At 41.6% G+C, this 13,908-nt stretch overlaps 1 protein-coding gene across 1 annotated transcript in view; it reads right to left on the bottom strand.

Moving 5' to 3' along the window:
• The window catches only part of GRM7 (glutamate receptor, metabotropic 7), a gene marked incomplete at both ends in the record, with an annotated part of 118,307 nt that overhangs the window by 70,417 nt on the left and 33,982 nt on the right, over positions 1-13,908 (bottom strand). Inside the window, one exon of the mRNA XM_009706893.1 lies at positions 4,590-4,790. Within this exon, the coding sequence (XP_009705195.1) occupies positions 4,590-4,790 (201 nt within the window). The remainder of the gene's footprint in view (positions 1-4,589; positions 4,791-13,908) is intronic.

Raw genomic sequence — 13,908 nt, 5'->3', positions numbered from 1 at the left:
CCAAAACCCAACATAGACATCTGTGGATTCCCCACATCCTGACAAAACCCCAGCGCAGACATGAAGAGGTGTCCGTGTCTGCATGTCAGGAGGCAGATCGAGCGGATGCCATTGTCACAGCCATGCCTAAGTCAACAGTGCCGAGGCAAACTCTACTGTCTCGAAGTCTTCTGTAGGTTGAGGGGAAGCAGCCAAGAGCGGCTCTATGGTCACCTTCATGGGCCATCAGCAACGTCACCCAGAAGCCTCCTGGCTAAGCCACGGCCACCCCACCATGGTGCATGGGGTAGAGCCAAACCTCTCCATCCCTTGGCTGGGCACCCAGATGGGGCTGGCAGGATCCCCGTTCCCTGCTTGAGGGGCAGGCAGTGGACAATAGGGTCAATAAGCAGAAGACCAACATGAAGGACAGGCGCAGTTATGGACCTAAGAGATCCTAAAGTGAGAAGGTATCAGGAACCGTCACTCCAAAATGCACCATTTCTGTGTTTTGCAGGAGCAAGAAAACTTTTTGTAGGTTACTGCTAGTTGTTGCTTTGCGTAGCGGCATGCAGACAGCTTTTAAACACCAACATTTAAAGTTTAAATTAAAACCCTAAGATCAGTGGGTGCACTTGGATGCTACAGGGCTGCAGACTCCACAGGAACGTGGCATGATACAGCACTGTCTGCTGGGCAACCTCCAGACACTCCTAAAGGCACAGGCCCTTGGGACATCAACCTCATGCATGGATATGGATACTTGATAGTCAGTAGTTAACACCTCTTGCTATTTTCAGGTACATCACCATTTGTGCATTAAAATTATACTGAAAAAAATGTTGTGAAAAGTCTGGGTTCTGTAGGGAAGACGAATATCTATAGAAATGCAAAGAACTGATAATCTCGGGTCATAAGTCAAGCAGAAGCATCCCATTTCTTGACTTTGAAGTTGGAGTAATTGGACTCCTGGCCAAGGATCTGCTTAGTAAGTGCAAGCTTGCTTTAACCTTTGTGTGGGCTCTGGTGCACGCTTTGGTGCTCTTTTTGTACCATCTGTCTGTAGGGACCCGTCATCCTGTTTTAAATTGCTACCGCATTTCAGTCTCCACTTGTAATTCAAGTTCCTTTCTGCACTTATGAAAATAATAAAAAGTAGCATATGAAAACCTCATTACAGAGAGGAAACAGTATTTTGAAAAGTGGTTCTATTTGTTATTTGACTTCTTGATCTTCTAATTATTAAAACATACAGTTTAGTTGAGTTTTGATAATTTAGGATTTATTTTCTTTCTATTAACATTTACAAGAATTTTGCTCAGCCCCAGCAAGCACTTCAGAAACTGAATATTAGCCTCTAGACTGCAGCTTCTTGCTCATTCAGAGGCTATGACAATTCAATTAATCTTCTGTTCCCAAATAAGCTGCCTTCTCACTACACAGACACAGAAAGTACATGACACCCTTTCGCCTGCACGATGCATTCAAAAAAAAAAGACACGATCTGACTGAATTTGTAGGATTTCAATCTCTTAATCACCACAAGATGAGAAATGAATTCATAGAAGGACAGGGTGCTAGACAAGTGTAACTAGCTAATGTGTTTCTTATTCAGTTCACATTTACTGCGGTTTGAGGACCTGAAGGGCTTGTACGAACAGAATTTTTAGCTTTTTCACTGGCAAAAATACCACCACTTTGCACTTTTCAGAATCTCACTGCATGAGCAATCGGGGTTTTAAATTTTTCATATTTTGGGCCTTTTTGTTCTCAAGGTAGTATAACAATATCAAAGTTCATACTGAGCTCCTAGTACGAATCCAGTCTCTCTTCATTAAAGCGTTGCTTGAGCTCTTTCTGCATGAATGTCACTATCTTTGCAACGAAAAAAAGACTCCCAAAGCAGGTACAGACAGGATGATTTCAACTGCACAGTGACAAGGAGATCGATTACATGCAAAGAGGATCTCGAGCTCATGGGCTTAGGATGCTTGAAAATGGGCTACAGTTTTTTCTCTCTGGCACACAGTTTGGACAAAGCACTTCCACCGCTCTACTTTCTGTTTTTACTACAAATTTAGGTAGAAGACTGGGGGAACAGGATCTTAAGCATAGATTAAATATTGCTTTCCAAGTGCTAACCTTCATGAGATGGAGTTGCATGGCTACAGCAGTGACTCAGGGAAGGGCAAGTTGCGATCAAGGCTAAAGCCAAGCCAGCTGACATAAGCCCAGCAGAACACTCCTCTGTCCCTGCCCTTCCAGCCATGTCACGATGGCCAAGGAACACGTAGGCACCAGCACTCGTGTCCCAGGAGCTCCCAGGCTTTATCAACAGGAATACACCACCCAGACCAGCCCAGCCAGAGCCCCTCTCATTGCTTCTTCCATTCCCTCATCTCTCTGCATTTTTCAGGCTGGCCTTGTCTGTTTGGTGACTTATATGATGGCTGTTTATCCTGCACCACTGGGAAGACTGAACGAATCTACAGCAATTCTGGGAATTTACTTTCACAGAATACGAAGAAGAAACTGGCTTCAGAGCATCTTTCCATAGCCCAAGGAACGAGCCCCAGGAGGGTTGCAGCTGAACATGGAGCCTGGGTGTACGAACACATGCGCAGTTATGCCCTACGAATGTGACAAGAAAAGGCTAAACACTGCCCTTGGATAATGAACTTTAAAAGGAATTGGTTCTTTTCCCATGAAAAATGCCTACATCCAGATAGCCAAGGAAAATTAAAAGGGTTTAAAGCTATCTCAGTTTTGCCACCATTCTCCTTGCCACGCTAAAAAGCAAACCACTGCTTCAGTCCCTGTGCTGGACACGAGTTACATGTATACAAGCAAAGAAAAACACCATATAGCCATCATATAGTAATTCAATCACTTATGGAGGAAAATAGTCATCTTTCAAAAGGTTGACCAAGGAAACGCAGATAAGGAAATCAAAGTTGCTGCAAACCAATTCTTGTACCTGGACAGTAGGCAACATTAGCTAGAAACCTAATTTCTCACAAATTATTTCTCAGTTCTATTAAAATTATTAGATGACCATGCAGCATCTTTATATGCAAGAACTGTCTAGAGATGACCATGTGTGAGTGCTTTTCAGTAACAAAATGGCCCAGGTGCAATACTGTACATGAATGTTGTGCTTCTACAGGAGCTTTGTCCTTTATAATTAACCTTCCAAAATGAGGGAAGTAGAACTCTCCAGACCTCCTCAGATCATTCATCTCAAAATTTGCTCCTGGCTGTAGTTAACACCATTTACTTCAAGGAAAGAAATTAAACTCTCCTCATATTCACCTTGCTGTTTATAAGATGATTTATACAGGAAGGAAAAATATCCCTGGCACAAATGATCAAGCTTGACCATGAAATACCATCTGTGTTCCTACCTTTAAATCTCTCAGGTCCTATTGGCTATGTGTGGGTTTTGTTAAGATTATTAATAAAAATGTTTATTAGTAGATCACAGCAGGGAATGCCTCCCCCGTGCTGCCCAACGGGGCCGTGAAGCTTACGCAAACCCCTCTTCCTAGGCAGCGACAGCCCTGGCTGCCTCGCACATTTCAAAAGGATCTTTTTTTTCCGTACTTTCCTAAATCTGTTCTAAATATGGATTTGGAGGTCTAACTTTTGGCTCCTGGTTAAGTCGCAGATCTCTATCTTATAGAGAGCTAGGGCAAGAGCAGTGAGACCTCCTGGTAAGTACATTAGCAAGGTTTATGAAGGAGAAATAACATTAGGTTGCTGTCATGTTACTTGCTGTAAGCGATCCGCTCTGGTGCCTCTGGGCTGGCTGCAGGTGAACATTTGTTAGTGAAACTAATAAAATTACAGTAAAACACATAGAGGTAATGAAATTTTGCTAATATTTAGGTCTGATTTACATAGTGCAAAGCAAAGAAAAATACATGAAAGCCCGTTGTATTGTCTGAAACAGAGGGCTGGTATTGCAACCATCACTGCCACACCTGGGAAGCACAGGTGGATAAGTGATCAGCAGACAAAGAGATAAAGTGCTCCCATCCTTATTCCCAGGATGTTTTGTCTCCTCTGAAGTCTTACTAAAGGAGTGAAGGTTGGAGTAACTACTCTCTCTACATCACATAGTTCTGGCTCTGCAAGTGGACCTGGCCCTTTAGCTGTCCTCTCCCTTCTCTTGAGCACGCAGCTAAGCTGGGTTCAGGGTACCAGAATTTCATCCAGTTAGTTTTCTCCAAGTACAGGAAACAATATAAATAATGAGGAAAAAATGATGTGTGATGTTAACAGACTTCTAGGGTTTCAACAGACATATTTAGTCAGAGACAAGCTTAGGCTTTTACCCAGTTACTTCTCCCATAGAAAATCAGTCTTCTGGAAGACATCCTAAAATAGCAGCAGCAATTTCTGTCTTTGGGCAGTAGTAGCCTATTTGCCTTGGCTAAACATGATGTTTTCAAATTCGATACTAAACAAACATGGTCTTCTGCCACAAACTCTAACGTAACAATAAAAAAAAGTCTTGATCTGCATTGAACGAAAAAATATGTAAAGTGAAATTAAACGGCAGAAAGTCACATGAGTCAATACGCTACTGAAGCAGCATCTCAGCTCACCGTTGAAGTTAACGCCGCGTATGTACTTGAGCAGCTTTTTGCCTCCCGCGTGCTCCATCTCGGGGCAGACCCCCGGGTAGTCGGCACAGAGGTCCTTGTTCATCTGGTGGAGCGCGTGTGCCATGGCGTACACAGCATCGATCACAAACTGGACCTTCCCCTCCTGCTCATAGTGGGAGTCTTTGCCAATTCTCTGCTGTCCTGCACATTAAAAACAAACACGCACACGTACACACAGACACACACAGAAGGACAGTAAGGAACAGTATTTTCCTGATATCAAATACAAATGAATCCTCGTGGAGCACATTTAAAGAACTGCATGTTTTAGTCAATACAATAAAACATTTTGAGTTATGGTTTTACTAATTAAAACCAAACCTTCTTTCTTTATAGTATAATCAACACTTCCCCTTGCAAGTTATTCTACCATACTCTAGAGAAACAAATCCTACCATAACCACAAACTTGAAACTCTAACCTACAGGGACCATCTTAGAGAGAAAACACCAGACTCCGTATGCTCCCAAAGTACGTCTTTGAAAGAAGAAATCATTTAAAATAAAGCACAGCTGGTATTTTAAAGTCTGATGTTCTGTTCCGCTGCAAATCCCAGTCTCTAATTGAAAGACAGAGCCAGATTGAGGGAAGAAAGAATCACTTCAGAGTTGCAACCGAAGCGGTGCTCCAGAGAATTGAGCGAACATGCCTGCTCTCAACGCCACCTTGGGAAGCTCAGTATGTTTGTATTAACTACGCACCCCCCTTCTCCCCAACCTGCAGAGCCTGAAATGTCCTTCAGAACCCACTGATTGCCTTTAATATATTTTAGTAGGTGAGAACTTCAGGAATCCAAACGCTTAATGTCACCCCAACTGCCACCGGGGGAAAGCGGTGCTTTGAAAGTCATTCCTTGATCGCTGCAGCGCCCAGCGTGTTAGAAACTACAAACCCTCTGCCGCAGAGATCTTCTCATCTGACAGGCCAAGGCATAAAAAAATAAGTTTGAGAGAAGGAAGGCATTTTGCAGATGGAAAACTGGAACACAGAAATTAAATCACAAAGAGCCAAAAGAACTCAACAGCAGCAACAAAAAAGGTGAATCTAAATATTTCAAGTGGTAGGCTCATGCCTTAACCATCCTCTCCCTCTCAGACTCGAGATGGATGTGTAACCTGGTAACGTGACTGTAAAACCAGGCAATAAAGTGGCTTTCTTGCCTTTATGGTTGTGTGAACAGATAACTGGGTGCCTCTGCAATTAAGCAGCAAACCAAACAGTATTTTCAGAGCTTGAAGCAAGCCCAACAGGTTGAGAATCAGGAATAATTGATTCCTCCTCTGCCCCCTCTCCCCCAAAATTGTTCACTAACTTCTTGTTTTACCTTGTCCAAGTAACACCTGCATGATTCAATCTGTCCAGCTGCAAAATGTGGGATTATTATATACCTGCCTCACCAGGGTTTCGTGAAATATAATTACTCCCTGTGAAGTGTTCTTAGCTGCATTGATGAAAGCAGCCGAAGTGCAATCTATTATTCTCCAAGGTTGCCAACACCACATCCCACTTGTTCCACCTCCAGTATCACACTTCTTTCTAACCTCACATCAGTCTCGATCACCTTCCTACAGTACCTGCAGGTCTGGGTACTGCCAGGGGCTCCAAGAAACCAGCCCTCAGAGTCATCCCTTGCAAATATTTGAGAGACATTCAATCAAAGTAAATGCTCAGTTAGAGGACATAAGTGGGAAAAATTCCTTTGTTAACATCCTTAATTAGAAATAGGGATGAGTGAATTCAAATTAGCTGATTGATACCAATAAGGAAAGGAAATTAAGTTGTTAATGACTGTGAGAACTAATGATTTTAACAGAGGCAAGAAGTCCCTTTTTCTGTTGCTGCTCAGCTAAGGTGTTTGTATCTCTCCCTCCTGCAGTGATGAAGGTCAGTTTTACCAGCACCAGACCTCGTTGTCCAGAGCCAGCCCAAGTCACCCCCCGCCACGGCAGCGCTGGCTTTGCAGAAAGCCATTGTCAGGGAGCAGCCCAGGTCTTCTCCAACGTGAATTCCCTTGGGGCAGCTATCAGGCTGGTTCATTGCGTAGCCAGCCTATGAGCAATATTTTTCAATTTATTTTTCAGCTCATGAGAAAAAGGCAGAGTCCCAAGCAATCCTCCTTTTTTTTTTTTCCCCTCTTCTTTGAGTGGAGAGGCAGTATACCAGAATTATGAACAAGCAGAGAGATCACCACCTTTTTACAGAAATTCTACAAGCACAAGGAATAGTCTAAATATATCCACAAAAGTGATTTGCTTAAAGATAAGCAAAGATATTATCCCCCTATATGAACATCTTTAATTATCAACACTCTTCCTCCTTCTTTGGTTCCCTCTGTAAATACCGAACTGCACCATTGCTGTCTGATCCAGTCAACCTACATATTATGTTGGAGAGACCCTCTACCAAAGCCCCTCAATTTTAAATCTCAGCTACACTGGAAAATCATTGAAATCCTGCAAATAATTCAGCAGGGTAAGAGAGCTTCCAGACTGTGAAGATCCACATACTGTCCTTCTCATTATTTCACACCCCTCTCATTGATTACAGAACTTATTACACTTCCAGGCCCTGACAAGGAAAATGCTTTTAAGTGGTTTCAGCTCAGCTACATAACCAAATTAGCAATGCAACAGAAATGCATGCCAAGGGATGTGAATCTGGGATTGAAATGCTGCACACAAACAATACTGATTAGGCGTATTAAGTTCCAGAAGCACGGCTGGCTAAATGCACAGCAGAAAGAAAACCTCTAGCAGTGAAGATATCTGTGAAAGGAACCTGAGCAAAATCCACTTAAAGAAAACAAGAGCAATGTTAAAAGTGGCCAAGTATGAAAAGAATAAAGATTTGAAAAACTTAATAGAATTTCCAGTAACAAGAATGCTTTCCTGTACTGAAAACAGCCATTCAGTTGAGTATTAAACATCAAGAATCTGTGCCCAATAAATCCAGATGTGGAGTCAAATGCAACCTCCCACCCAGAAAATGTGCATGAATTTATATAATTAGAACAGTGTGCTATCCTTCATGTGAACATAGGTTGAGTTACCTTTTAAAGAGACTTTATTGCAATTAGAACTTTAGCCCAAATTTGAACTAGCAAAGAACCTGCACAGCAATTGCCATATTTTACATATGCCAAATAGTCTTCAGACTTCAACAATTAAAAAAAATAAAATAAAATATCTGAATTAATGGGCCTGGCTGACAGAGTGTTCCCTCTAGTTTATATCAAACTACCAACATAGTAACCCAGTGAGCAGCAAATCAGGACCAATGTCCATTTTCAGATAAGGATAAATCTAAGTGATGGGCACAATTTTCATTCTAACAATATTAGTGCGGCAAATATTTCCCCCTTTTGGGTTTAGCTGAAGAAGCTAAGCAGAAAGTTTTACCACAGGCTTCAGGAATATCTCCTGTCTATATGGGTGTATAGAAATTCAGTTATTAATTATTTCTGGAAGAGAAGGAAGTTCACGGAAGTCATTAGCTTCTTACAGATAAAAGCAGCAACAGCAGTGCTGTGTGTGCCTCCTGGCAAAGGGGCAGTCCCGAACCCCCAGCCCCCTCCTGTTAGGACGTCCTGGGGTTCTCAGGGGGGAGAAGCTTGGTGCAAGAGAAGGAACGAACAAATGAACTCAGGTGTCAGGTGCAGCAAGAAACCATGCAACCCTCCATGCTGTCAGAAGACACCAAAAGCACAGAAGGTAAACATAAACCCCATTTGCACTGTGATGTGCAAATCTTCTGTTCTCACATGCCCCTGTTCTTGAAAAGTTGCCTTTTTTTTTTTTTTTAACTTGGTGATCTTCAGGAGACATGCAATAACATTATTTTCTTCAGCAATGAAGTAGCTGACACTTGAGACACACGCACACAAAGTGATTTCAAGAGAATGCACTTTTGTTCCATGGATTTGAAATGGAGTACCTTGGGATGTCAGGAGAAGGATGAAACACAAAAACAATTTATTGACATGAGCATTCTCTGCTTCTAAAAGATCTATTTGAAGGTGATGACAAATAATTTAACCTCACTTCCTACTAGAGTCTCAAGTGCTCATCATCATGATTCCTAAGAGACTGAGCAGCTAGGTGTCTTGCTTCAGGCAAATCTTCACAGGAGAAAAATACTGCAACAAAGAGGGAAAAAAGCCCCAAATCCAGAGTAGTGAGACTATAGAGAGAAAAAAGTCCTCTTGCACAATCCTTCAGATGACAGAAATGAAATGCAAGTTTAAGAATTCCTGGTCACACTTCTTCCATCTCCATAAAGGTGATGCTTAGCATCCCCTTGTATGGAAAAGGAGCCAACAATGTTGTTTTTCACATTACATTTTCTCAATATCTCTCCTTCAGTTGATTTTTCTGGACTCATCGCTGATCATCACATAATGTATAAACAGTATTTCAGGGACATTTTTTATGGCATATAATTCATACAGACAGACATCAAAATCCCACTTCATTGGTGCTCACATTAGAGTAATTCAGACATTGGTTCAGTTTCTGAAGGATTAAACACATTTTCAAAGGAACTCACATAATAGTACTGCTGATACCCAGTGATAGTCATCATTAACAAGAGATTTAATTTAAAGATTGTAGAATGCTCACAGTATCAAACAAGCAGCTATTATTTGTACAAGTTCGGATTCAGCAGCTGGTTAAGTGCTGACAGAAAAATACATACTCTTCATCCATCTCTAGCATATTTAGCATCATTAGAAACCTGACGCCTGTGAACAGAGAGACATCCATGATACAACAGCTACAATTATTAGTCTATAACCGTGCAAGTGCCCATATATGCTATTTCCTAACGACACTGAAGCTTCCTCCAGCTACGCGCAGTGCAGAGAGCTCAGCCCATGCAGCTGCAACGGCTGTGCTCATGGCACTCCAGAAACACGCACAATAGCACGAAACAAACGGATCCATCTTTAATAGAGAAGTACCTACGTCCAGGGCTCTCCAAAACAAGATCGGAGCTATTGCTCCTTGGCTATTCACTGATGATACAGACCCTACCGTACGCACAGGAGATGTAAAGTCTGAAGGCTTCTCCAAATAAGCTCTGTGTTTGAAAGTAGCTGAGCACTACAGCTTGAGAAAAACTAGCAATATGCTAGAGTAAATATTGTAATTTAAACAAGCGGAGTATGACAATCAGGCCCCTTTGCAATACAATCCATGTATTGTCATTTTACAAAGAAATACAAGATCCAATAACACAGCTATGTAGTTAGAGTCCTCTATCCAGCCCATCCTAATTCAGAAGATCTCATTATAGACAAAAGCCTTTATCTCAACACCATCCATTCAATCCCCATGGATTTTCTTGAGGAAAGCAGGTGAGCTTTCAAGTTTATACTGCTGACCACACAAAAACATCCTTCTGTGCTAGGACAAAATTTCAGCCTAAACATCATCTCCTCCAGGCTCCGGCGAGCCGGCAGAGTCAGGGAAGCAGCACAGCCCAGGAAGGTCAGAGCACCCACCTCCCTAACGCCGGGGCATGCCATTTCGGCCTCATTTCTGAAGGCTAAAGCAACCTCTCCCTAATCTCCTCTGCAACCTCCAGTGTCAGCATAGCTCTACAGCCTCCTGCCACTCCAATGGAGAGAGATAATTTCACATTGCACAACAAATTTGGAGTTCAGACCAATTGTTCTGTGCCAATAACAAGCAGGGAAACCTTTTTTAACTAGAAAGGCTTTTTATCTGAAGTTGGTATACACTTGGCCCACGGTCAGACATCTGCAACAGTCGACATACAGAGAGAGATACAGTTGTACTTAGTGACTTGAGTACCACCACCAAAATCCACAGAAAGCACATGCAGTCAGCTCTAACTATGTCTAATTAGCTAATGCTCTGTAATCAAACTTCAGAAAGTAGGCTCTCGCAAGGCCTTATAACGTATTCCTCATCTAGGAGGACAAAAAAATCCTGTACTGTAACTGGTCTTCAGTCATAAGTATTAAAGCAAAAACCAAAAGGAACATAGTGCAGCAGAAAGTCCTACTGAAAATTTATTCCAATGCCAGAAATAACAATATTACGTAATAATAATAATTATAGTTCTTCAGCAGTTTACAGAAAACCTTGATGCAATGAGTTTTGTGACACTATATCCACTTCCATCCATCAGAAAATGATTTTTTTTTTTTTCTCAATTACACTGATTCAACCCACTGTAACAGTTTCTGTTGTCAGGTGTGTATGTGTATCTGAGAACAGATTTTAGATTAGAAAACTGAACCCAAGATGTTTTCTGTGCACTCAACATTCCTATTAAAACATATGCAACGCGTTTCATTTATATTCCAATGCTGAAGTACCACAGTCATAAAAAAATCAGCACCAGGCTAGCCGACACCGATGTAAATCAGACACTTTACAGCTTTATATTGCCAAAGTACAAATGAAGAAAGCTTCCTGTAGCAATAATTGCCAGTGAAGCCAGTGATCAAGCAAATGAAGAAGCACTTTTTAAAGATTAGAAGGCCTAAACTGGAGCTATCTTTATATTTGAGCACTTGGGTAAAAATGCAGTTTGCAAATAGAGGAATACGTATGTAAACAGCAAGATGACAGTCATTTGAATCATGGGGCCTTGTTGGCATATCAGCTTGGCAATCTAGGAATAGAAGTGATTCTAAGAAATGTATTTCTGAAAGATAATAGAGTTTAGAAATTCCTAAAACTGGTTTGCCTTGAGAAAAAACTCTTCAAGGTTGGTTCAATGGTGGTTGAACCAATCATTGCAGGGTTCTTTTAGGAATTTCAGGTATATATATTTTGAAGTACTATGATGCTAAATGAGATTAACTTTTGGAAATGAAAGCATAGAGGTCATTGAGCTATAATGCATACTCGGACAATTTGATATTATATGGAAAATATTTTTTTTAGAAAAAGTTGCACATAACCAGTTGACTTGCAAGCTAGTGCATAACATGGTTTGTTTGCTCCTAAACTTGTGCACATCACATTTTTCAGAAAAACAAAAGTTGACTTTTCTTTCTCATGGTTGTTAGCATTGGCATGTTTAGGCAGTCTGAAGATTGCTGATGTATTTACAAAATAAGATGCAGTGCAATCTAGTAAAAGAACAGAGAACTGAAATTTTGGATTTCAAATTTAAGTCAAATTTTGGCTAACCATTCATCCTCACATAAGTCTTGGTGTCTCTGAGCTATGGCTATAGCTGTATTGGCCCAGAGAAGTTAGAGGGGTCACCCAAAGATGAGCTGGACTTGGTAAAAAGTAGTTCATCGGAGAGCATATTGTTTTATTCATGAGATGCATCTTGGATTTTTTTTCCCCCCCTTTGAACATCACAATTTGAGAGGAAGCCTATAACCAAGACCATAGGCATCTTCAAAGAAAATCGCCATCAGAAAGAAAAGAAAAAGCAGAAGTTGTCAATGGAAACGTGTTACAAAAGTACAGATCAGCCACTTGCTAGCAAGGAGACATTATGTAGGCGTCCTGAGACAGAAGGGAGGAAGAGGCAGGTCATACTAGCGAAGAAGGAAAACAACTACCTCGACCACTTATCTACCTGCATCAGAGCATGGGATGTAATTGAGAAGATAAATTTTCCATCCTGGTCTGCCCTTTAACCTTATTTGTGGCTTGCAGGGCAAGCAAAAGAAGATAAATTTTAGTCTTCACCCTTTCTGCACTGAACTATTATATGCCTTCACACACGTGCATTAACACACGTTTTATACCTCAGAGCCCGGAGGAGAAAATGCGCAGAGCAATCTCTGTAACAAAAGCTAACCAAAAGCTTTTTTGCTCATGCCCGTATCATCAATCACATACCACAAAGTCCTGGGCAAAAATCCACCCTGAGATACAGGCGTGCAAATCCTGCTGTGGCCAGTGGCAGCTGGGAAAGGGTATCCAAGCTGAGTATTTGACCAAGAGCAAATTATTTTACAATTTGTATACAGAATTCATGACAACGAGATTTCTTTTAAGTATTTCTGTATTTCAGCACATTGACTAAGCACTGCTTAGGACTAGACTACAGTTTAGGACTACTGCCTGGGCAGCATTCCTTATAGATGACAACAGTGGGCATTAAATAAAGAACTTGGTCAGGTAGAAAGATCTAGTATCATCGGCCAAGATTTGGAAAAAACAAAACCAAACCAACAACCACCCCAGAAAACAGTACTGCTGATTTTTTTTTAAACTTGTTCTGTAATAGTAAGAGGGATAGCAACAAAACTTGGACCTCCACAGTCTTAGCTGCTCAACCAGAGAGCTTACAAGTCAGTCAACTTGTCTTTGCGTTATGCACAGAGATAAGAGCGTTCCCCCACCTTCATGAACCACAGCTGCAGGAAAAACTCATCTTGATGCACAGAAAACTGACTGCTAACTAAAGAGAGCTGACGGAAGCGCTCAGCCCCTGCGCAGCCTTGGAAATGCATTTCGAGGTACGCTTGCGTTGAGCACACCCGCAACAAGAGACAGAAGGTTTTCCAAGCTGCAGATTCTTGGACAAAAGAGAAAATGTACTGTAGAGGGTTTGGATCCTCCTAAATCTGCTCTTTCTGAAATTCTGAGGAATTCTTGATATTTGCTGTAGGACCCAGAAGCAGAGATATCCACAAGCCTTATGGTGAATAGGACAAGGGTGCTAGGAGGAGCCAGGAGCAGCCGGCGGTGCAGCTGCCTGCAAACACCGGGCAGCCTTCTGATGGAGATTTGGCTTCGCCCTCGCACCCCGGCAACAGCAAATGCTCGTTTGTAAAAACCTGCCAGCCTGAACCTTGAGCAGCGCTGCAGATGCAGCACCTTCTGCATGCACAGCCCTCAACACCATCAGTGGGAATCAGTCTAAATTTAGCCCCTCTTCCTGACATGATTTATATGGCACTGTGAACAGTTAAGGTCTTCTGACATGCTCAAATCCAATAGATATTCATCCTAATGAATACCATAAAGCTGTTCTCATAAAAAGCGAATCACGCACACCATGGCTCCTGACATTTGTTACAAAAAATGCTTTAGATATTGGCCATCTGCCATTAAGTTGCGTGAAACATCCCAGACAATTTTTTTCCCAAGATGAGGAATTTTGATAGCATTTTGAAAACTATTTTTCTTTCCATAGTAAATTGCACTTTGCTAATCTATTAGTGCACTAGATCACTTTTTGTAGTCAAATTATAAATAATATTCTGATATCCTCAGGCTCTGCTGTTTGCTACATCTTTTGTTTCCCATTTTTC

The sequence above is a fragment of the Cariama cristata genome, unplaced genomic scaffold, assembly GCF_000690535.1.
Source record: "Cariama cristata isolate BGI_N322 unplaced genomic scaffold, ASM69053v1 scaffold1529, whole genome shotgun sequence".
In the NCBI taxonomy this organism is placed as follows: domain Eukaryota; kingdom Metazoa; phylum Chordata; class Aves; order Cariamiformes; family Cariamidae; genus Cariama; species Cariama cristata.
Note: the sequence above shows the minus strand (reverse complement) of the source record. Positions and strands in the feature narration are given on the sequence as shown.